At 37.7% G+C, this 24,023-nt stretch overlaps 1 protein-coding gene across 3 annotated transcripts in view; it reads left to right on the top strand.

The window, feature by feature from the left end:
• Nucleotides 1–24,023, top strand: part of MXI1 (MAX interactor 1, dimerization protein) — a 125,213-nt gene that overhangs the window by 45,702 nt on the left and 55,488 nt on the right. For 2 of the 3 annotated variants that reach the window (XM_006831330.1, XM_006831331.1), the window contains exon 3: nt 13,503–13,532. The exons of the other annotated variant lie outside the window; for it this stretch is intronic. In XM_006831330.1, coding sequence (XP_006831393.1) covers nt 13,503–13,532 — 30 coding nt within the window. The remainder of the gene's footprint in view (nt 1–13,502; nt 13,533–24,023) is intronic. 3 annotated transcript variants of the gene reach the window in all.

The raw sequence follows: 24,023 nt of genomic DNA on the forward strand, positions 1-24,023 counted from the left end.
TTTTACAATGACTGACACCATTCCTCTTCAGTGTGTCTTTTCCAGCCTAGTAAACCATGATTGTCGAATTCAGGATTGTTGGTACCAGTCTGTTTCAGCTCACTAATGCCTATAACATCGAGCTTTATGTGTTCCATTTCATTTTTGACAACTTCCAGTTTTCCTAGTTTCATACACTTTGCATTCTGTGTTCCGATTATTAATGGATGTTTGCAGCTGTTTCTTCTCATTTTGAGTTGTGCCATATCTGCACAACTGAAAGCTTTGCTCCATTCACATCATTAAGGTCAACTCTACTTTGAGAAGGCAGCTCTTCCCAATTGTATTTTGAGTGCCCTCCAACCTGAAGGGGCTCGTCTCCTAGCACTATATCTGATAGTGTTCTGTTGCTATTCTTAAGATTTTTTCAGTGGTTAACCATTTACAAGTAGTCCTCCTCTCCTTCTCCTTCTTTCTAGCCTGTCTTAGTCTGGAAGCTCCACGTAAACCTGTTGACCATGAGCGACCCTGCTGATTTTTAACATACTGTGGTATAACTTTCAGCATCACCAGAGCACACAAACCACTACAGTACAGTACAACAAACTGACAGACAAGTGGTGGAATTATTCCTATACGTGTCTTAGTTTACCAACTCTTGTCTTTGATGTCCTATAGCCTAAGACAGTCTTGAACATTATTTGTTGACTTAATATTACAGGTAAATGAGATACCATAATAGGAGTAAACACTATTAGTGTATTTTATTGAAAATTGGAAAAGCATGCAATTATAATAAAGATTAGTATATTTATGATCATTTTTGCTTCTTGACATTTGGAAATACTTTGCTTGTGTTGTAACTAAATAATGGCTTGCATTTCCTGATTTGGTGAAAAGGATTCTATTCCTAGCTGTCATTTAATTTTTTGATAGATAATATAAGATAAATAATAAAGAAGGCCTATTTGAGAAAAGTGGGAAGAACCTGCTGTTTTAATTTTGTTCACAGCAGTGTATCAGATTCTGTTCTTTTAGTGCTTGCTTTGATAATAAAATATAGGAATTTAGCTGTTGGTTCAGTTTGGATATACAAATATTTTTTTTCCATTGATGGCTTTTCGTTTGATTACCAGACTGTTTGGAATAATTATATGGTTAATAGTCAATTCTAGAAATAGAATGTTTCCATTTATTACTTACTTTGATGTTTTATGTTTTGTTGTTATTGTTAAGTACCATAAAGTTGATTCCAACTCATAGCGACCATGTGGAGGGTTTCCAAGGAGCAGCCGACTTTGTGGTTCAAACCAACCTTTCAGTGCCATGCTGTATCCCACAGCACTACACCAGGCTGTGGGTGTTGTTGTTAAGTGCTGTTGAGTTGGTCCCGACCCATAGCGACCCTATGTAGGGTTTCCGAGGAGCAGCTGGCTGTGGATGGGCTCTATCCTTTTACTTGTTCTTAATTTCACAAGTGTATTTAAACCAGTGCTTTGAATAATTATTTCTGGGTTCGTCATAAGTGACTAGACCCAAATCTGTAAAGAGGACCAGAATGATAACTGGAACAGAAAAATGACAGGTCAGCAGTCTGCTATAAACTTAATTTTTCTTCTAGTAAACAAGGGAATTGTGAAATGTTGCATAGCCACCAAATCTCTTGACCAGTACAGTGTAAAACCAAGGTGCCTGGTTCTAAGATGGCAGCTGACCCTGTGGCTTTGAATTTGAATCGCTCTCCAGTTTCGGCAATATTCAGACCTCTTGTACCAGGCTCCTGAAGAGGCTGACTTTGCCTCTTCTGAGTTTTCTGTTTAGAGTTTTGGCTTATAATTTTTCCCATTCTGGTTATTGTTTTGGCAGCACACGCATTTTATAATTTGGGGTCTGTTCTGATTTTGTTGCATCAACTATGACTGAACTAGTTTGAAGCCCTAATTTTAACCTCAATCACTGAGATAGGGGGATCTCACTATTACCAATTCAAAATTTGAAAGATATTTTAGGTTTAAATTTCTTTAAAGCCTTTTAACTTACTGATTTGCTTTGTGAAAATATTTAAATGATATTAGAGGCTTGGTTGTGATTTAATTGAAATATTGAGTTTTAAGTTAGAAAACCAAAAGGGAACAACATGCTCAGCATTTCTCAAGCTGAAAGAGCTGGGGAAAAAATTGATGCCTCAACATGAAATATTGAAGAATTCTATGAGTAAAACAGACTCTTCAAACTTGCTCTTAGGCATAAAGAAGCTAAAGCAAATAGAAGGAAAGAGGACGTAAAAGAGCTGAACAGAAAATTTAAAAGGGCAGCTTGAGAAGACAAAGTACAGTACTGTAATAAAATGTGCAAAGATCTGGAGTTTAAAAACCAAGCAGAAATGACAAAAGAGAAAACTCAAGCCTGTACTTGCAATATTGTAGAATTTTATGGCCAAAATATTTTATGACACAGGAAACAGCAAAAGAAAATGGATAGTATACAAAAAGTCACTGTACCAAAAATAAATGGTTGATGTTCAGCCATTTGCAGAGGTACCATATGCTTAAGAACTGATGGTACTGAAGGAAGAAGTCCAGGCTACATTGAAGACATTGGTGAAAAACAAGGCTCTAAGAACGGACAGAATCTTTCAACAAACTAGAGGCACTCATCTGTGCCAAGAAATTTGGAAGAGAGCTACCTGGCCAATTGATTGGAAGAGACCTATATTTGCATCCATTCCAAAGATAGGTGACCCAGTGGAATGTGGAATTCATGGAACAATATCATTAATAATAAATGCATAAAGTTCTCCCATGTAAACTATCATATAATTCACAATAAAACATTAAAAAAATAAATAAATGCAAGTAAAATTTTGCTAAAGATAATTTAAAAATGGTTGCAGCAATACATTGACAGGGAACCTGCCAGAAATACAAGCTAGAAATACAAGCATTGCTGATGTCAAGTGGATCTTGGTTGAAAACAGAGAATACCAGAAAGATGTTTACTTGTGCCTTGTTGACTATATAAAGACAGTTGACTCTGTGGAGCATAATAAGTTATGGATAACATTTTGAAGCATGTGGGTATTCCAGAACACATTACTGTGCTCATGAGGTACCTGTATGTAGACCAAAAGGTAGTCGTTCGAACAGAACAAGGGAATACTGAATGTTTTAAAATCAGGAAAGGTGTATGCCAGGGCTGTATTCTTTCAACATACTTATTCAGTCTGTGTGCTGAGCAAATAATCTCAGAAGATGAATTATTTGAAGAAGAACATGGTGTAAGGATTGGAGGTGGTGGTGGTGGTTATGTGCTGTGGAGTTGATTCCAACTCATAGCGACCCTGTACAGGATTTCCGAGGCTGTAAATCTTTACAGGAGCAGAAAGCCTCATCTTTCTCCACGGAACAGCTGGTAGTTTCGAACTGCTGACCTTGCAGTTCACAGTCCGATTTGTAACCACAACACTACCAGAGCTCCTTAAGACTCATTAATAACCTACAATATACAAATGATATAACCTTGCTTGCTGGAAGCAAAGAGGACTTGAAATACTTAAATTGTTGAAGATCGAAGACTACAGCCTTTAATATGGATTGTACCTCAATGTAAAGAAAAAAAAAAAATCCTCACAACTGGACTAATAAATAGCATCATGATAAACAAAGAAAAAAATTGAAGTTGTTGAAGACTTCATTGTGCTTGGATTAACAGTCAGCATTCATGGAATCAGCGGTCAAAAATTAAACAACATATTGCATTAGGCATATCTGCACAACTTTTTAAAGTGTTGAAGAGCAAAGATAACAGTTTGAGGACTAATATGTAGGAGCCAAGCCATGGTATTTTAAATCGCCTCATATGCTTGTGAAAGTTGAACAATGAATAAGGAAACCATAGAAGAATCAGTACATTTGCATCATCGTGTTGGGGAAGAATTTTAAGTACCATGGACTGTCAGAAAAACAAACAAATCTTTGTTGGAAGAAGTATAGTTAGAATTCTTAGAAGCCAGTATGGCAAGATCCCATGTCTCCTACTTTGGACATCTTATTAGGAGGGGCAGTCCCTGGAGAAGGACATCATGCTTGGTAAAATATAGGGTCAGTGAAGGAGAGGAAAGAACTTGAACAAGATTGATTGGCACAGTGGCAGTAACAATGGGCTCAAATGCAACATTTGTGAGTATGTTATGGGACTGTGCAGTGTTTTGTGTTGTTGTGCATTTGTTGTTGTTGTTAAGTGCTGTAGAATTGTTCCAACTTATAGCGATCCTATGTGGGTTTTCCAAGGCTTTTGGAAGCAGAAAGCCTTATCTTTTTCCTGTGGAGTGGCTGGCAGGCTTAAACCGCTTGTGTTTCACAGCCCAGTGCTTATTGTATGGAGTCAACGTGCTCCCCTTGTTGCACATAGGGTCACTATAAGTCAGAACCAATTTGATGGCACCTAACAACAACAATGGGAAAAATATTGTATAACACAGGAAGCATCAAAAGAAGATGGAAGGAATATACAGAGCCACTGTACCAAAATGAATTGGTTGATGCTCAGCCATTTCAAGAGGTAGCATATGACCAAGAACCAATGATACTAAAAGAAGTCTACCTTGTACTAATGGCATTGGGATGAAAAAACAAGTCTCTAGGAATTGGTGGAATACTCATTGAAATGTTCCTACAAACTGATGCAAGCACTGAAGGCACTCACTCGTCTATGTCAAGAAATTAATTTGGTAGACAATTACCTGGCTGAATGATTAGAAGAGCTCCATATTTGTGCCCATCCCAAAGAAAAGTGACCCAATGGAATGTGAAAATCATGGAGCAATATCATTAATATCACACGCAAGTAAAATTTTGCTGAAGATTATTAAAAAATATTCACAGCAGTACATTGAGAGGGAACTGCAAAAAATTCAAGCTGTATTCAGAAGATCATGGAACAAGAGATATCATTGCTGACACAAGTGAATCTTGGCTGAAAACAGAAACTACCAGAAAAAATGTTTACTTGTGCTTTGCTTATGCAAGGTATTCGACTGTCTGGATTTTAACAAACTGTAGATAACATTGCAAAGAATGGGTATTCCAGAACACTTTTGTGCTCATGAGGAACCTGTACATAAACCAAGAGGCAGTCATTCATTCGAATGGAACAGGAGAATATTGAACTGTTTAAAATCAGGAAAGGTATGCACAAGGGTTGTTTCCTCTCACCCTACTTGTTTATTCTGTATGCCAAGCAAATAATCCCAGAAGTTGGATTATATGAACAAGAACGTGACATCAGGATTGGAGGAAGACTCATTAACAACCTGCGATATGCAGATGATACAACTTTGCTTGCTGGAAGCAAAGAGGACTTGAAAATACATACTTACTGGTAAGATAAAAGATTACAGCTTTCATTATAGATTACACCTCAATGTAAAGAAAAGAAAAATCCTCACACCTGGACCAATAAATAACATCATGGTTAAGAGGAAAAGGATTGAAGTTGTCACAAGACTTTATTTTGTTTGGTTCCACAATCCACACTCTTAGAAGTTGTTGTTGTTGTTGTTGTTAAGTGCCGTCGAATCGATTCCAACCCACAGGGACCCTGTATAGGGTTTCCGAGGCTGTAAATCTTTACAGAAGCAGAAAGCCTCGTCGTTCTCCCATGGCACAGCTGGTAGTTTCAAACTGCTGACCTTAAGGTTCGCAGCTTAATTCGTAACCACTTCACTACCAGAGCTCCTTACACTCTTGGAAGTAGCAGTCAAGAAACCAAGCGATAAATTGTATTAGGCAGATCTGCTGCAGTAGACCTCTTTAAAGTGTAAAAAAGTTAAGCTACCATTTGAGGATTAAAGTGAGCCTGACCCAAGCCATGGTATTTTCAGTTGCCTCATATGCATGTGAAAGTTGGGCAAAGAATAAGGAAGACTGTAAAAAAAAAAAAAATTTGATGCACTTGAGTCATAGTGTTGGTGAAGAATATTGAAAGTCCTATGGACTTCCAGAAGAACACGCAAAGCTGTATTGGAAGAAGTACAATAGAACACTCCTTGGATGTGAGGATGGCGAGACTTCTTTTGTACTTTGGATCTGTTGTCAGTAGGGACCAATCCCTGGAAGACACCATGCTCGGTAAAGTGGAGGGTCAGCGAAAAAGAGCAAGACCCCCAAGGAGATGGATTGACACACTTGACAGCAGCAGTGGGCTCAAACAGTAACACTAGTTCTTCGGCTGGCACAGAACCAGGCAGTGTTTCATTCTGTTGTGCTTTGGGTCACTGAATTGGAACCGAGTCATCAGCACCTAGCGACTCTGATAAATGAAAAGTTCTGCATGTTTTCACTGTTAATTTGGCTGAACTCTTAAATCTCTTCAAATGCTAAGACTCTTGTTTACCTCCTTTGAGAGAGAAATTTTTTCATTTAAAAATATCTCTTTAAAATGAACACTTTTTCATCCCGTGTCTCTTGGGTCTTATGAAACTGTTAAGAAACTAATAGATGGAAAGAGTAGTTCAAAGAAATCTTTGAGTTCTTATTTTTTTCTTTTTAAAATATTTTACTGAATTATTGGTGAAGGTTTACATAGCAGTTTAGGTTACCATTCAGCAATTTCTACACAACTTGTTTAGTGTGACATTGGTTACATTATTCTTCACAATGTGTGAATTTTCATTTCCATTCTAGTTGTTCCATTTCTATTAATCTAGTTTCTCAACCCCTTTGCATTCTTATCTTTGTTTTAAAGAAACTGTTTACAGTTTGGTCTTGCATAGGTGATTTTTCAAAGGAGCACAATACTTGTGAATAATATTCATTATTATCTTGAGATAATTTGTCATTTAGCAATAAAATGACCTTACGGCGGGTTAGTTTAGGTTCAAGGCTTGCAGAGTGTATCAGTGCAGTAGTCTTGAGGAATTCTCCATTCTCAGTCAATCCAGTAGTCCTAGATTTTTTTTAGGAATTTTAGATTCTGTTCCACATCCCCACCCCCCTCCATTTTATCAGGGTCCATCTATTGTGGCCCTGATTAGAATAGTTGATAATAGTAGTCAGACACCATCTTGTTCTTCTGGTTTCAGGTTAGATGAGGCTGTGGTTTGTGAGATTGTCTTGTGTACTAGTTTCTTTGAGTGTTTTTATTTTTTCTTTTCATTTTACTCCAGATGAGTAGAGCCCAATAGACCAATGGCTTAGAATTGTGTTTACAGCGTTGCATAGTTTGTTTAAACATTTCAATCCACATTCCTTCAATTCCTGGTGCCTTGTTTTTCATTAATGCCTTTGGGGCAACTTGGAGTTCTTTTAGTATCATTGGCTCTTGATCATGTGCTGCCTAATTCAATAATTCTTCTTGGTATAGGGACTCTTTGTATTACCTCCATCTTCTTTTGATGCTTCTTTGGCTGATAGAATCCTTCAGTGTTGCAAGTGAAGGCTTACAATTTTTTTCAGTGCTTTCAGCTTGAGAAATTCTAAATATATTCTTCCCTTTTGTTTTTCTAAATCCAGGTCTTTGCACAATTCATTATAATATTTTACTTTAACTTTAACTGCCCTTTGAAAATTTCTGTTCAGCTCTTTTCTTTCATCATTTCTTTCATTCACTTTAGCTACTCTGCATTCAAAGGTACGTTTCAGAGTTTGGTGTTTCTTTTTTTCCTGCCTTTTTACTTTCTTCCTGTATCATGTTTTTATGCCATCCCACAGCTGGTCATTATATGTGTAGTGTGTCAAATCTGTTCTTGAGATCATCTCTCAATTCAGGTCGGATGTGCTCAAGATTATATTTTGGGTCTCTTGGACTCGTTTTAAATTTTTTCAGGTTTAGTTTTAACTTGCCTAAGCAATCTATCATGACATCTCCAGCGTTATTTCTGTCACCAACACCATAGTTTCCAAATACTGATCGCTCCTCTTTGTTTGCACATTCCAATGACCAGTAACTGTCAATGTGTCTTGATTGCATGTTTGGTCATTTTCAGACCGAAGAAGTTGATAGAATTCTTCAATTTCTTTATCATTGGCTTTGGTGGTTAGTTCATAAATTTGAATAATCTTTATATTAGCTGGTCTTCCTTGTAGGCATAAAAATATTACCACAGACAGCATTGTACTTCAAGATAGGTCTTGAAATGTTCTTTTTGATCATGAATGTGCTATTCCAATTTGTCATTCCTAGCATAGTAAATGATTATTCTGTTCTTAATTGTTAATACTTTTCCATTTCATTTTACTGATGACTAGAAGAATTTTGATCTAAATGTGTTCCATTTTTTATAACTTCTAATTTTCTTAGATTTCTATGTCATGCATTCCATGTTCTAATAATTAATGGGTGTTTGCAGCTGTTTTCTCATTTTGACTTTTGCCTTATTAGCATATTAAGGTCCCAAAAGCTGTACTACAGTCACGTCATTGATGTTGACTACTCTGAGGAGTTATTCTTCCCCAGTCATATTTGAGTGTTTTCTAACCTGAAGGTCACATCTCCCAGCACTACATCAGACAGTGTTCTGCTGCTTTTCATAAGGTTTGCGGGGGTAATCCCTCAGAAGTGGGCCACCTAGTCCTTCTTCCTAATCTGTTCCTAGTCTGGGAACCCCATCGAAACCTTCCCATCATGGGTGACCTTGCTGGTTTATGAAACACTGGTGGTATAGTTTCTACCATCACAGTAACATACAAGCCATCGCAGTCTACTTTAAGTATTTTAATTTTATGAGGCCTCAGTTACCTATTTTGTTTTCTGTTGCTCATGCATTCATTGTTATTAAAAAAATTAGTTCCCAAAGCTTTTCTTCTATATTTTCATTTAAGAATTTAAGGTTTTGGATTTAACAGCTACATCCTTAATTCATTTTGAATTATTTTGTGTGTATGGTATGAGGAATGGGTCTTCTTTCATTTTTCTGCATGTGGAAATCCAATTTTGCCAGCACCATGTGTTGAAGGAGAATGCTGTGGCTCCATACTTTAAGCATTAGACTGAGAATCACAAAGTCTGTGGTTCGAGTCCGCCAGCTCCTGCAAAGATTTTTTAAAAATAAAAAAGCCCTGGAAACCCTATACAGGATTGCTATGAGCTGGACCTGACTCAAAGGCACTTAACAACAAATGTGTTGAAGAGCCTGTTCCTGCCTCCTTGAATGCATATGGCATCTTGTTGAAAATCAGTTGACCATAGATGTTTGAAATTATTTTTGAACTTTCAGTTGTATTCCATTGGTGTGCAGGATAAGCACAGTTTGAATCACAAGGTCAGTGGTTCAAACTCACTAGCCGCTTCTCAGAAACCCTATACAGAGTCGCTATGAGTCGGAACTGACTTGACGGCATTTAACAACAACAACAAAATTAAATGCTTACCAGACTGTTTTGATTATTGTTGCTCTGTAATATGCCTTGGAGTCCTGGTGTGGCACTGCAGGATTAACACTGGACTGAAAGTTCAGTTTGAACCACAAGGTTGGTGGTTTAAACTCACCAGCTTCTCCTCGGAAACTGTATACAAGATCGCTCTGAATTGGAACAAGGAGCTCTGGTAGAGTAGTGGTTACAAGTCAGGCTGCTAACCTCAAGGTCAGCAGTTCAAAACTACCAGCCATTTTTCTGGAGAAAGTTGAGGCTTTCTGCTCCAGTAAAGATTTACAGCCTCGGGAACCCTGTACAGGGTCGCTGTGAGTCAGAACCAACTCCATGGCATACCACCACCACCACCTCCATGAGTTGGAACTAACTCGACAGCACTTAACAACAAAGAATGTTGGAAGTCTGACTGGGATGGTGTCGTATCTGTAGCTCACTTTGAAAGTATTGACATCTTGCTTTTATATGAAGTCTTTCACTCGATGGGTATGAGATGGCTTTTCTTCTATTTAGTTCTGCTTTAGTCTCACAGAATGTTTCCTTCTTTCCATTGTGTAATATATATACCACATCCCTGAATAAATTTATTTGTTGTTGTGTTAAGTGCCATTGAGTCAGTTCTGACACACAGTGACCCTGTATAGTGTTCCCAATGAGTGTCTGGGGGTTTTGAACTGACAACCTTGTGATAAGCAGTTCAGTGCTTATCCTACAACAGCACACCGGGATTCTTGGGTAAATTTAGTCCTAGATACAAACTCACCAGCCGCTCGTCAGAAAGAAACCCTTTGTTGCTATGAGTTGGAACCAACTGGACAGCATGTAACAACAACAAATTTATTCTCTTGGATGCTGTTGTAAATGGAGTAATTTTCTTACTCTCCTTTCCATATTTCTCATAGCTGGTATGTAGAAACCCAAGTGATATTTTGTGTTGATCATGTATCCTGAAACTTAGCTTTGCGGTTCTTGAACTAATAAGAAAGTGGGTAAAATTTCCACATATTATGAGACTAGCAAAGAACATTTTTTTTTTTTTTCTCTTTGCAAAGATCATCAGGGGAAAAAACAAAACAAAAATGGCAATATGATTGACTACTCCAAGAATAAGCAAGTTTTTTGCCGGGAAGCCATCAAGGCAAGCAATCAAGTCCCTTCAGGACAAACCTCCCTCTTAAGACTGAAACTCAAAGAGAACACTTTAAGAGCAGGCATGTAAGCTTGCTGGCAACCACACTGGTCTACAAAGGATATTTAAAGAGTCCTGGTGTGGCACTGTAGAATAAGCACTGGACTGCTAACTTCAAAGTCAGCAGTTCAAACCTACCAGCCGCTCCTTAGAAACTCTATAAAAAGTTGCTGAGTCAGAACTGAATTGACAGCACTTAACAACAATATATAAAATGATTTAAGTTTTAGTTTCAGTGACAGGAGCTTAGTTCTCCTTTATAAAATCTCTGTATTGTTAATGCTGAGCCCTGATGGCATTGACGGATAAATACTAGACCTGTAACTGCATAGGTGGCACTTCACACCCACCAGCTGCTCCATGGGAGAAAAACGGACAGCATTGGAAACCGTATGCAGGGTCGCTATGAGTAGGAATTAACTCAGTGACATTAAGTTTGATTTTTGTTTTTATTGTTAATTCTGGAGTCCTGGTGTGGCATTTAATGCACTGGACAGCAAAGTTGATTTGAACCTCAAGGTCAGCAGTTCAAGCTTACCAGCAGCTCCTTGGAAACCTATGTAGGGTTGCTATGAGTCAGAACCAACTCAACAACACTTAACAACAATAACAAATTGTTATGCTAAATTATTACAGAAGCCATACATATCTTTGAAAGGAGCAACTATAGCATAATCCTAAATGTAGCTAAATTTATATTGTGTTTTTCAGTACATTATAAACTTGTTTAGTCCTTGTAACAATCAAATGAGGCAAGTACAGCTATTTTTTTTTCTTCTCTATTTCGTAGATAAGGACACTGATCACAGAGAAATATAGGAACTTTCCCAAGGCCACACAGCTTTTGAACCCATGCATTATGTCCTCAGCATCTGTGTTCCTAATCTCTATTTAATATGGCATATCACTAGATAGTAAAAACTTGGAATTTGGAATAAAATAGACCTAGGATTAAGTTCTTGATTGTCACTTATAATACTCTTGGCATGGAAGTATGTCTTTTGATCACTCTTACCCTGAGTATTGTTATTTGTAAAATAGGGATTGTTTTAGGGTAAAATGAAATGATATAGATGAGCATTATAACTGCTTAGCACCATGTCTGGTACATATTATGCTAGTTCAGTGGAGAGTATTATTATAACCAATACTGAGAAGCCAGGAGAAAAAAAAAAATCACCAAGAGAAAAGAACCATTTTAGCATTTGGAATTTTATCCTTCCAGTCTTTAAAAAAAGTTAATTTTTTTTTTTTTAATGTGAGGTTAATGAAAAAAATATTGCTGTATATTCTTAGAAATCTTTATAAATATAAAGATATGAAGATATTATTTCTTGACATATCTTCCACGTAGGTCTATACACTTCTGTGGTTTTCATTTCTCTCATTTTCCCAGAGGACTTATTTGCTCTTCTATTTATACCAAATGAAATCTGCAGTTTGAGCTTCCTTGAGGGACTCAAATTATGTTCATTTTCAATGTTCTTTGAGTTTTGAGAACAAAAAGAAGTGAGAAGGAGCAGCATCAGAGCTGTAGGGTGGATGGGGTAAGGTTTTCCAATGAAATTCTCATAGGATAACCCTTGCTATCCTTGAAGAATAAGCAGGTACATTGTTGTGATGGAAAAATAATTCCTCGGAGAAACTTTCCTAGCTTTTTTCTCACCGTTTCTGTTTTCTTAAAACTTAATTGATAATAAGCCTCCATGATCATCCTGTGTCCTTAGAGAAAATTTCTTAAGGTTATCTCTTTGAAATCTCATAAAACAGTTGCCGTAACTTTCTGAGCTGCCCTTTCTGCTTAAATGAACTGGCCCAGCAGATCTCCTTGAAAAGCACTGCTTTGATTGGACACTCTAATAAGGAGCTCTGATAGCGTAGTGGTTATAATTCGGGCTGCGAATCTTAAGGTCAGCAGTTTGAAACTATCTGTTCCGCGGGAGAAAGATGAGGCTTTCTGCTCCCGTAAAGATTTACAGCCTTGGAAACCCTGTACAGGGTTGCTATGAATCAGAACCAACTCTACGGCACATAATAACAACAATGAGGTTAGACTACGTATATTACTGAGAGAGCTTGTCTGCAATCATTTACTGATCACAGAGCCATGTTTAAACATGTTTTATTGCAATCAACCTGTGCATGTAGGAACTGAAACACTAGTAACAGTACTTTTTTAAACTTATCCTTGTGTATATTCTTTCTTAAGATTTATATTAACATATTTTTCTTTCTAGTATAACTTTTTCTGGTTTATATTTCATACAAAAAGTAACAAGGCTTGAATTTGCCTGTAAACCTTAGAGTATAGCAAGACTGTTTTTAAGCTAGCCAAAATTGTTTTATTTTCGTTCTGTATTTAGAGGTGGGCAGGTGAAGATGATGTGTGTGGCACTGTAGGATAAGCACTGGACTGCTAACTGCAAGGTCAGCAGCTCAAATCCACCAGCCGTTCTGCAGGAGACAGATGAGGCTTTCTGCTCCTTCCACAGATTTACAGCCTTGATACAGGGTTGCTATCAGTCAGAGTCGACTTGATGGCAGTGACTTGGTTTAAGGTGAAGATGAGAAATATATACATTTTTTTTCCTTTTTAAATAGACATGGGATTATATTTGAATGAAAATTTCTGGCTTAATTAGCTATAAATAAAAAAAAAACATAGACTGCTAAAAGTAGACAGAATAACTAATCTGTGCAATTGATTTTATTAAAATAACAATGAAACTTTGGTTTCAGAGTGTATGGAGTTGCTAACTGAAAACAAAGGAATTGAATGAACTACTGTAGTAAATGTAGACCGGTTCCTCTTAGTGAGGGAGATTATAGAATATAACTGAATAATAGATAGCGCATTGTGAAATAGTTTCATTGGATGTGATCATTGCAGTCACTAAACTAGTTGTCATTTTTATAGTCTTAGAAATAATACGTGGCTAATTCTCTTTTTCTCCTCCTGCTTTTAGGTCTACACACAATGAGCTTGAAAAGAATCGGTGAGTCATTGATGATATGCAGCTTTAATTTATGTTAAAAAGAAAACTCACAGTTTACTTGTGCCAATTATGTAATCGTTTCTATATACTTATATTTTATCTTTAAACTGTATAACACATCATCATAGGTCTGATGTATATTTCCTCCAAGGAAGGGAAAAATAAAGTCTTGATAAGTAGCTTATATGAGGGGGTTTCAAAAAGTTGGTGGGAAAATGGAATTAATGGATAACAGAATTTCTCATTGATCTTCTTGAAGCCCCTTCATATTATCTAAATTGGAAGAAATAAACATATTTTAAGCTCATTTAAGTTTTGAGTTTTTGATATTAACTACTTTACTTCTGTCTCTCAAAATAGGTTAATTGTGATAGCCTCATGACTTAAATACGAGGGAGCTTCAAAATGTTCATGGAAAAATAGAATTAAAAGATAATGGAATTTTCACCCAAACTTTTTGAAGCCCCTTCATATGGTCTTGCTGGAGGATTAGTTTAGGTTTCTTAAGTGTTGGAAATAGCATTACAACAAATTGCAGGACATTACATTTCTCTTTCTTTGCAGTGCAGTCATTCATTCATTTATTAATGCATTCAACAAATATTTACCAAGCATGAAACTATTATATGTCATTGCCAGACCAGTCAGGCATCAATACACAAATGCTTTCAGTAGTTTCTTTAAGGAGTATAACAGTTTCATGAGAGAGACAGATAATTGAAACATTTTTAGTGGCCAAGTATGATAATAGAGAAGCAAGGATGCTGAAAGATCATTTTGGAGGGTCACTTAATTCTCCTTTGAAAGAATCTTGTAAGGCTCATCACAGGAGGGTAGGTGGTGAGCATTATTTATTGAAGAAACTCCAAGTCATTCAGTATAAGTATAAAAGATTATGACATAAGGTAAGCCAGGCTACATGTTGAAGAGTTGTTTCAATTATGCTGAAGAGTTTGGACTTTTCTTGAAGACAATAAGAAGCAGTTGAGCGGTTACAAGCTTGGTTGTCATATAATCAGATTTGTGTTTTAAAAAGATCAGTGTGGCTGCAGTGCAATGAATTGGTTGGTTGGAAGAAGGGATACCCAAAACAGGAAGACCCCTTAGGAAGCTATTGTAGTAATACAGGTCAGGGAGATAGAAGTAGACAGAATAAGGAGATAATATGGAGTAAAATCAAAAGAGATTTGTGATTAGTTGGCTGTGAAATATTATGTTTTAGGTGGTATTACCGTTATTGAGAAAAGGAATACAGGAAAGAAGATGAGAATTGTAGGAATATAGGATTCTTTTTTTCGGAGTGAGGTATAGTTATTAATAACCAACAAACTAGAATCATCTGCGACAACCATTTTTAACAAATGAGATCTCCATGATCTTTAACTTTAAAAAGAAAAAGAAAGAAAGGTTTGTACAGATTAACTAACCTACTGGCTCATTTGCAATGAGTTAAAAATGTCTTATCCTCTATAAACAGGGTTACCGTAGTCTTCCAGGCAGATGTTGTCAATACCTATAGAAGCAGCAGTGAGGAAATCAAACAATGTATTGCACTGGGAAAATCTGCAAAAGATCTCTGTAAAGGATTAGAAAGCAAAGAGGTCACTGTGAAGATTAAAGTGTGCCTGGCGCAAGCCAGGGTATTTTCAGTCGCTTCATATACATGTGAAAACTGGACAATGAGTAAGAACAACTGAAGAATTAATGTCTTTGAATTATGGTGTTGTTGAAGAATATTAAATATACCATGGACTGCCAGAAGAACAAACAAATATGCATTGGAAGAAATACAGCCAGAATTTTCCTTAGACGCGAGGTGATAAGACTTAGATTACATAATTTGGATATGTCATCAAAAGAGCTCAATCCCTGGAGAAGGACATTATGCTTGGTAATGTAAAGGGTCAATTAAAAAGAAGCAGCTCTTCAATGACATCTGTTAACACAGTGGCTGCCACAATGAGCTCTAACATAGGAACTGTTGGGAGGAAGACACAGGGTCATGCAGTATTTCATTCTGTTGTACATAGGGTGACTAGACATCAGCCCTACCACCTAACCACAACAGAGTCCAGTGTAGGATAAGCACTGGACTGCTTACCACAAGGTTGGCATTTTAAATTCACCAGCTGCTCCTCAAAATCCTATACAGGGTCACTTTGAGTCGGAAGCAACTCAACGGCACTTAGCAACAACAACAAACAACAGCTATTACTTTGTACAATACTTTGTTCACATCTCCTGTTATAAGACTATATCAGATAGTATTGTTATCATCTGTTCATATGTGACTTTCTACCCTGTGAGTATGACTGCTTGAAAGTCAGGATTCTGTCTTGTTCCATTTTATATTCTCAGTGCGTAGTACTTGATGCATGTACAGTTGTTAGGTGCTATTGAGTTGATACTGACTCATAGTGACCCTATGCACAACAGAACAAAACACTGCCCAGTCCTGCGCCAGCCTCACAGTCGTTGCTATGTTTGAACCCATTGATGCTGCCACTGTGCCAGTCCATCTAGTTGGGGGTGGGGGTGGGGTCTTCTTCTTTTTCTCTGACCCACCACTTTACCAAACATGTTATCCTTCTCCGGTGACTGGTCCCTCCTGACAAGGTGTCTGAAGTGTGAAAGACAAAGTATGGCCATCCTGGCTCCCAAGGAGAATTCTGACTGTTCTTCTTCCAACACAGACTGATTTGTTCCTTTAGCAGTCCATGTATGTTCAGTATTTTCCTCCAACACCATAGCTCAAATGCATCAATTCTTCTACGATCTTTCTTATTTCACTGTCCAACTTTCACATGCATATGAAGTTATTGAAAATACCATGGCTTGTCAGGCACACATTAGTCCTAAAATCTTTGCTCTTCAACACTTTGAAGAGGTCTTGTGCAGAAGATTTACCTAATGCAATACATCATTTGATTTCTTGACTGCTGCTCCCCTGAGTGTTGATGGTTGATTTGAGCAAAGTGAAGTCTTTGACAACTTCAGTCATTTCTCCATATATATGGATGTTGTTTATTGGTCCAGTGGTGAGGATTTTTGTCTTGTTTACATTGAGGTGCATGCACAGTAGATGATGACTTTTTATTTACTAAATGAAAGCTAAACCTGGTTGTCAAAATTCAGTGCTCTAATCAAAGACATTTTGTTAGTTTGTGGCAAAGCAGTTTTCAACAGGAGATTGTCCTTTTTTTCAGACCTCTTTTCTGCCTTGTGTTTCTGAATGGCAGGGTAATTCCAGATGACTATCTTAAACAATTCCTTAAGACTGCTTGAAGTCAGGCCTTGAGACTATAGCCAACAAATGTTGAGGTTCTTGCCCCCAGATCTCAGAGGAAAGTTTAATGGTAAAGATTTGGGGTCCAGCAGGCCATAGAATAGTTGGTTCTGGCCCACAGTTACCCCAAGATGCCTAAAGCTCATTAGTGAGCTCTAGGTAATTTAAAGACTGATCTAGAAGTTCACATTCTTTCTAGGATGGTCCTACAGGCTTATTTTGTCTAAAACCCTATTGTCTACTCTGAGCCTGGTCTAGATGATTCAGAGTATTTGGTTTACCTGTTGTAGTACAGTGAATCATTTAATGTGACCTTTCTAACCCTATTCTGTGTAATGCCCACCAAATGACTTCTTCCTTATGGCTCTGGGTAAAAGAAAGTGGGAGAAGGTACATATAGGATGATATGATGCAAAAACTTGAAACTTTAACCAGGGTTTAAAATGAGTCATCTCAGAAGCAGGGAGATTTCACTACCATCAAGGAAGAAGAACCATGTGTGGATTATAACCCTTGGGCCCAAGGTCCCTGTTCATTGAACTCCTCGATCCAGGGACAGAAAGGTATGGTACCTGAGGAGTGGCAGGGGAGCAACAGCAGCAGAACCGAGAACCAGAATACCAAACAGAGCAGTGGGATTTGTAGCTCATGAGCAAGTAAAGCTGGGGGCCTTTAGGCAGGAGGCTCAGTTGTGGATTGGGGTACCTCCAGGCACTTAATTGGGGAGCTAGGTTTGTTGACCCATTAACTAAAGCTGAGTACCTTAGGACTGAGACAGAGTGGAATGGAGTGTCCTTTGAACATTTGTCAGAGGCCCTAAAAGAGCTTTGTAACATTGCCTGAGCATGACAGAGTTCAGGCATGGTTGAGTAAAGGCTGTCCTAAGCAGCCTCCCTGGTCCTGACTTATAAACTGTTCACTTCCCTAAGAAACCCCATAACTGTGAGTATGTCTGAGTCCTATGTGGCCACTGCTGTGACTTACCATTACAGTGAGTTCTCAAACCCAGCTGAGTAGGAAGAGTTTATGCCACTTTTGTGCCTCTGTACTCCGTCTTTCCTGGACCCACAACAGGGCCTAACAGGGCTGGGTATGGTGGAAGGAGAAAAGAATACTTAGAGATGGTCTGCATTCCTAAGGAGCCTTTGTGAATTATTTCATGGTAAACTTAATGAATTTCTGAGATTTAAGAATTAAGAATTTGCTTTGCCCACTTGGTTTACCTCATGAGTTGTATCTTGTGCCATAGAAGAGACCATTCAGTGCCGATTCTAGATTGCTTCATTGCTTTTTCATTTTCTTAATTCAAATTACTGATGATGTTCTGGAAAGAGTCAACAACTTTAACAGGACTTTAATGGTCAAGAGCCTTAGTGCTGACTGCAGGCCAGGCCATTCAACCTTAATAGCTGTCATTCCATGGGAACAAAAGGCTTACCCTGATTACAACTTTGGCAAAGCTGGAAGGGCCAAATGAGGACACTGAACTATAATAATGCTTTCCTAGGCAGAGCAACAGTGCCTGAGTCTTTGTGATCAAAGAGGAAGATGTTCAGTGAATGGTAATAAGTGTCTTCCATCTAGAGACTTTCTCAGACCTGTGAGGGAAAGAAGGATGAAAATGAGCAATATGGAGAATTTATTGCATACTCTCACTGTGTCAGGTGGGAAAGCAGTAAATATAGGTTAAAGTACCATTGAAAACTGACCATTTTGACCATTATAATTATAATTTGAAACAAGATAGATATGAACAGAAAACTGTACTAATTGCTACTTTATGTGATAATGAAAAAGATAGCTCCTGTTTGATATAAATCTTTCTTTGGTTATGATTAATAAATACTGTGTTTAGCATCATAGTAGATAAAACGAAATATTAGATACTGGTCCTATTCTATCCTTATGCTTACTCATAGCGACCCAGTATAGAGGTTCCAAGGAACAGCTGGTGAGTTTGAACCACTAACCTTGCATTTCAAACCAACCTGTGGTCCAGTGCTTATCCTATAGCGTCATACCAGGACTCTAGTTTGATACTTAAAGATTTCATCTTTCAGTACCATGATCTAATTAAGTGAACAGTGACTGTCCTAGAAAGATATACTAGTAATGTTTTTCACATGAAGGTTGAAACCCATTAGTGGTCTATGTAATCATTTAAAAAAAAGAAATAGAATAGAAAATACTAAAGTGCATTGCATGAAATAGGATTATATGGAGAATTATAACACTGTGTATATTGAGTCATCATGTGAAACACTATGGATCATAGCCAAAAAACCATTGCTTTGACTATCCAAGGAGAATATCTTCTGAGCAGAGATGAAAAGAAAGAATTTGAATATGAGGGTCAGTGTGAGTGGAAACATGAAAGCAAAAAGGTGGCATCTTAGCTTTTTCAGGAAAAAGAATTTGAATATGAGAGTCAGTGTGAGTGGAAACATGAAAGCAAAAAGGTGGCATCTTAGCTTTTTCAGGAAAGAGTGAGCAGACCGTATTGAGTAGAACGGCAAAACCTCTCAGATTAGTAGTGTAGACATAGCTGGAAAGGTGGTTTGGGATTAGGTTATGAAAAGTTTTGGAATGCCCATGAATTTGGATTTTATTTTGTTGACAGTGGTGAGTTATTGAGGCTTTTGAAACAATGAGATAGGCTTGATCAAAATATTTTTTTACATGCAGTCTAGCTGTAGAAGCTGGGAGACCAGTTGGGATGCTTTTGAAGCAGTTCATGTAGTGGAAAGATACAAGAGCCAGCACTCAGTGATGGAATTGAAATGGAAAGAAAGAGGACAAAGAAACAACAGCTTATTGAGAGAATATAATTTTCTGTTAACTGCTGCTGTGTATTCCTCCTTACATTTCATTCTTTACATAGCAAGAGTGACTTCTCAAAAGATATGTCAGATTGCAACCAGGAGGCAGGCTTGCAGAATGTGCCCTTTGGTTATTTAAATTATTATACAGTCCAGAGTATTTTTGTGTACATCTCACACACACACACACACCCCCCATAAAAACAACAACAGAGGGAATAGAAGCCAATACTGTTGAATGGTGGTGCACAGAGGAGATTGTAATCATTGCAATGAAACAATGTTTTCCCGTGTAAACTATCACTTAATTTACAATAAAAACTTATAATGTGACATATCTTTTTTAATCATTTCTGTTTACAATCCTCCACCGACTTCCCATTGCAGTTAGATGAAATGTTTGTTCTACAAATCCTTCCTCTTGTAGTCCACCTGACAGTCTTCTTTTTTTCATCAAACATGCTCTGCATTGTATGAAGTAAATTTAAATGGAGAATTATGTCACTTTTATATACTGAGTCATAATGTAAAATCATAGATCATAATCAGAAAACTATTGCTCTGAATATCTAAGGAGAATGCGGACTTTGGTATCTCAGGACTTTTATATTACGGTTCTTCCTGCTCGGAACTCCCTGGCTCTAGTTATTCATCACTATTCTCAGATCTCAGGTCATTTCCCAGTTAATTTATTCCATTGCCTTTTATGTCTCTGCAGAAGGTTTTTTTAAATTTGTTTGCATTATCTAACTTGTTTGACTAGAATATACATTTCATGAAGGTGGGCACTTTTACTTATCACTGTAATAGTATTACCTAGCATACTCTCTCTGTACAGAAAATTTCAAAGGACAGCTTAAGAAAACAAAATCAAGTATTATAAAGAAATGGGCAAAGACCTGGATTTAGAAAACCAAAATGGAAGAACATGCTGAATATATCTCAAACAAAAGAACTGAAGAGAAAATTCAAGTCTCCACTTGCAATATTGGCAGATTCTAAGGATTTCTGGTGTGGCACTGTAGAATAAGTGCAGGGCTGCAAGTTTGGTTCGAATCACAAGGTCAGCAGTTCAAACTCACCAGTCCCTCTGTGGAAAGAAACCCTATGGGTTGCAATGAGTCGGAACCAGCTCAACAGCACTTAACAACAACAACAGCAAAATAGATAAAATATTGAATGATGCAGGAAACATCAAAAGACAATGAAAGAGGAATATACAGTATTACTGTACCAAAAAGAAATGGTAAATGGTCAATCAATTTGAGAGGTAGCGTATGACCAAATACTGATAGTACTAAAGGAAGAAGTCCAAGCTGTACTGAAGGCATTTGTGGGAAAAGAAGGCTCAAAGAATTGATGGAATACAAAGTGAAATCTTTGAACAAATGTATGGAGCATTGAAGGTGCTCACTCATCTATGCCGAGAAATTTGGAAGACAGCTACCTGGGCAATGATTGGAAAAGGTCCATATTTGTGCCTATTCCAAAGAGAGGTGACCCAACAGAATGTGAAAATCATTGAATACCATCATTAATAGTCATATGCAAACAAAATTTTAAGATAATTTAAAAAATGGTTCCAGTAGTACATTGACAAAGAACTTCCAGAAATTCAAGCCAAATTCAGGAGAGGACATGGGATTAGAGATACCATTGCTGATGTCAGATAGGTCTTAACTGAAAGCAGAGAATACCACTAAGATGTTTACTTATGCTTTATTGACTATGCAAAGGGTTTCAACTGCGTGGATCATGACAAGTTATGGACAACATTGGAAAGAATGGGTTTTCCAGAACACCTAATTGTGCTCATGAGGAACCTGTATATAGACCAAGAGGCAGTTGTTATAACAAAACAAGGGGATTCTGAGTGGTTCAAAATCAAGAAAGGTGTCTGCCAGGGTTGTATCCTTTCACCATACTTATTCAATCTGAGTGCTGAACAAATAATCTGAGAAGTTGTATTACATGAAGAAGAGCATGACATCAGGATTGGAGGAAGAATCATTTACAACCTGCAATATGCAGAGGGCACAGCCTTGCTTGCTGGAAGTAAAGAGGATTTAAAAATACTTACTGATAAAGATCAGAGATTTCAGTCTTTAGTATTGATTTCACTTCAGTATAAAGAAAACAAAAATCCTTATAACTGTGGACCAATTAATAGCATCATAAGTGGAGAAAAGATTGAAGTTGTCAAAGACTTCATTTTACTTGGATCCACTATCAGCAGTCATGGAAGTAGCAGTTAAGAAGTCAAATGACATATTACATTAGGCAAGTCTGATGCACAAGACTTCTGTAACATGTTCAAAAAAGAGCAAAGATAACAGTTTGAGGACTAAGGTGAGCCTGACCCAAGCCCATGGCGTTTTCAGTAGCCTCATATGCATGTGGACTCCTGTTGTGGTGCTGTGGGATAGTGCGCTGGACCCCAAGGTCAGTTTGAACTGCAGGTTTGGTGGTTCAGACTTATCAGCAGCTCCTTGGAAACCCTGCACAGGATTGCTATAAGTGCGAACTGACTCGGTGGCACCTGGCAACAACAACATTTGCATGCGAAAGTTGGCCAGTGAATAACGAAGACATAGAAGAATTGATGCATTTGAGTTATTTTGTTGGAGGAGAATATTAAAAGTGCCATGGGATGCCAGAAGAATAAAAAAATCTGTGTTGGAAGAAGTGCAACCAGAGTGCTCCTTAGAAGCCAGGGTGGCGAGATTTCATCTCACATCTTTCTGACATGTTGTTGTTGTTAAGTGCTGTTGAGTTGATTCTGGCCCATAGCGACCCTGTAGAGGATTTCCAAGGAGGATCTGGTGAGCTTGAACCACCAATCTTGCAGTTCAAACTTGGCAGTCTGATACATCAGCCCACAGCACCATACCAGGACTCCTTCTGACATATTAGGAGGTATCTGTCCTTGGTGAAGGGCATCATGCCTGGTGAAGAGTCAACAGAAAAGAGAAAAACCCCCAATGAGATAGATTGGCACAGTGGCAGTAGCAGTGGGCCCAAGTGTAACAATTGTGAGGATGGCTCAGGACCAGCAGTGTTTCCTTCTGTTGTGCATAAGGTTGCTGTGAGTTGCAACCAACTTGACAGCTTCTAACAATAACACACTCAACAATTTTGGTTATTGAATTATAATGACATATGTAAAAAGTGATGACTATATAAAACAAAAGAGGGAAATGAAAATGTAATGAATTCTTAAAATACATAAATAAATTATGGAAGACAACCTGCTAATTGATAGCATCTTAGTGGATTTTTGCCATGTGGAACTTCATTTTCCTTATGAGAAAAGAGTAAGTTTAAAATTTTAAAGGCATATTGACTCTTACAGTCCAGTAGGATATTATACAATATACTAAGACAAGGGCAGGTAGTTTTATAAAGGGAAAATGTTTACTTGATGAAGTAACTTGAAAATAGTGATCATTTTTAGAAGGCAGAGACGTATATATAATTGGAGACTTGTTGCTAAGTGTCATGGAGTCAGTTCTGACTCATAGTGACCCTGTGTAGGCTTTCCAAGGAGAGGTTGATGGGTTTGACTCACTGACCTTGCAGTTAGCAGTTCAGTGCTTATCCTACAGTACCACACATGAGGACTCCAGTTGTGATGTACAGTGTACAATATTGTACTAGCTATATATGCTGTGGAGTCCTGGTGTGGCGCTGTGGGCTAATGTGTCAGACTGCAAAGTCTTTTGAACTGCAAAGGCAGTGGTTCAAGCTCACCAGCTGCTCCTTGGAAACCCTAGACAGGGTTGCTATGGGTCAGAATCAACTCGACGGCATTTAGCAACAATAACATATATAATGTGGAGTTCTGGTGTGGCACTATAGGTTAATGCACTGGACTGCAAGTTAGGTTTGAACCACAAGATTCAACAACAACAACAACCACATTGTAACAATGATTGCTTTGGGCTATCTAGTTTAGTATGTTATGTTAGTTGTTGTTAAGTGCCGTTGAGTCTATTCCGACTCATAGTGGCCCCTATGTAGGGTTTCTGAGGCTGTAAATCCCTTTGGGAGCAGAAATCTTCATCTTTCTCATGTGAAACCACTGGTAGTTTCGAACTGCTGACCATGAGATTAGCAGCCCAAGTTGTAACCACTACACTACCAGGACACATTAATGAATATAAGGTTTTTTTTTCTATACTGTCTACTGTATCCCCATTTGACATGGGTATTTGGGCAGTAATTATTTTGGTCTGCCTTATTTAATATATATAACTAGTATAGACAAGTCTGATGCACAAGATATCTATAAAGTGTTTAAGAGATTGTACATTGTACATCATATAGCGATTTAGGATTCCTTGGCATGAAGATTATAATTTAAATAGTTTTAATTGCGTATTTTGA

The sequence above is a fragment of the Chrysochloris asiatica genome, unplaced genomic scaffold (assembly GCF_000296735.1).
Source record: "Chrysochloris asiatica unplaced genomic scaffold, ChrAsi1.0 scaffold00003, whole genome shotgun sequence".
NCBI classification, from domain to species: Eukaryota; Metazoa; Chordata; class Mammalia; order Afrosoricida; family Chrysochloridae; genus Chrysochloris; species Chrysochloris asiatica.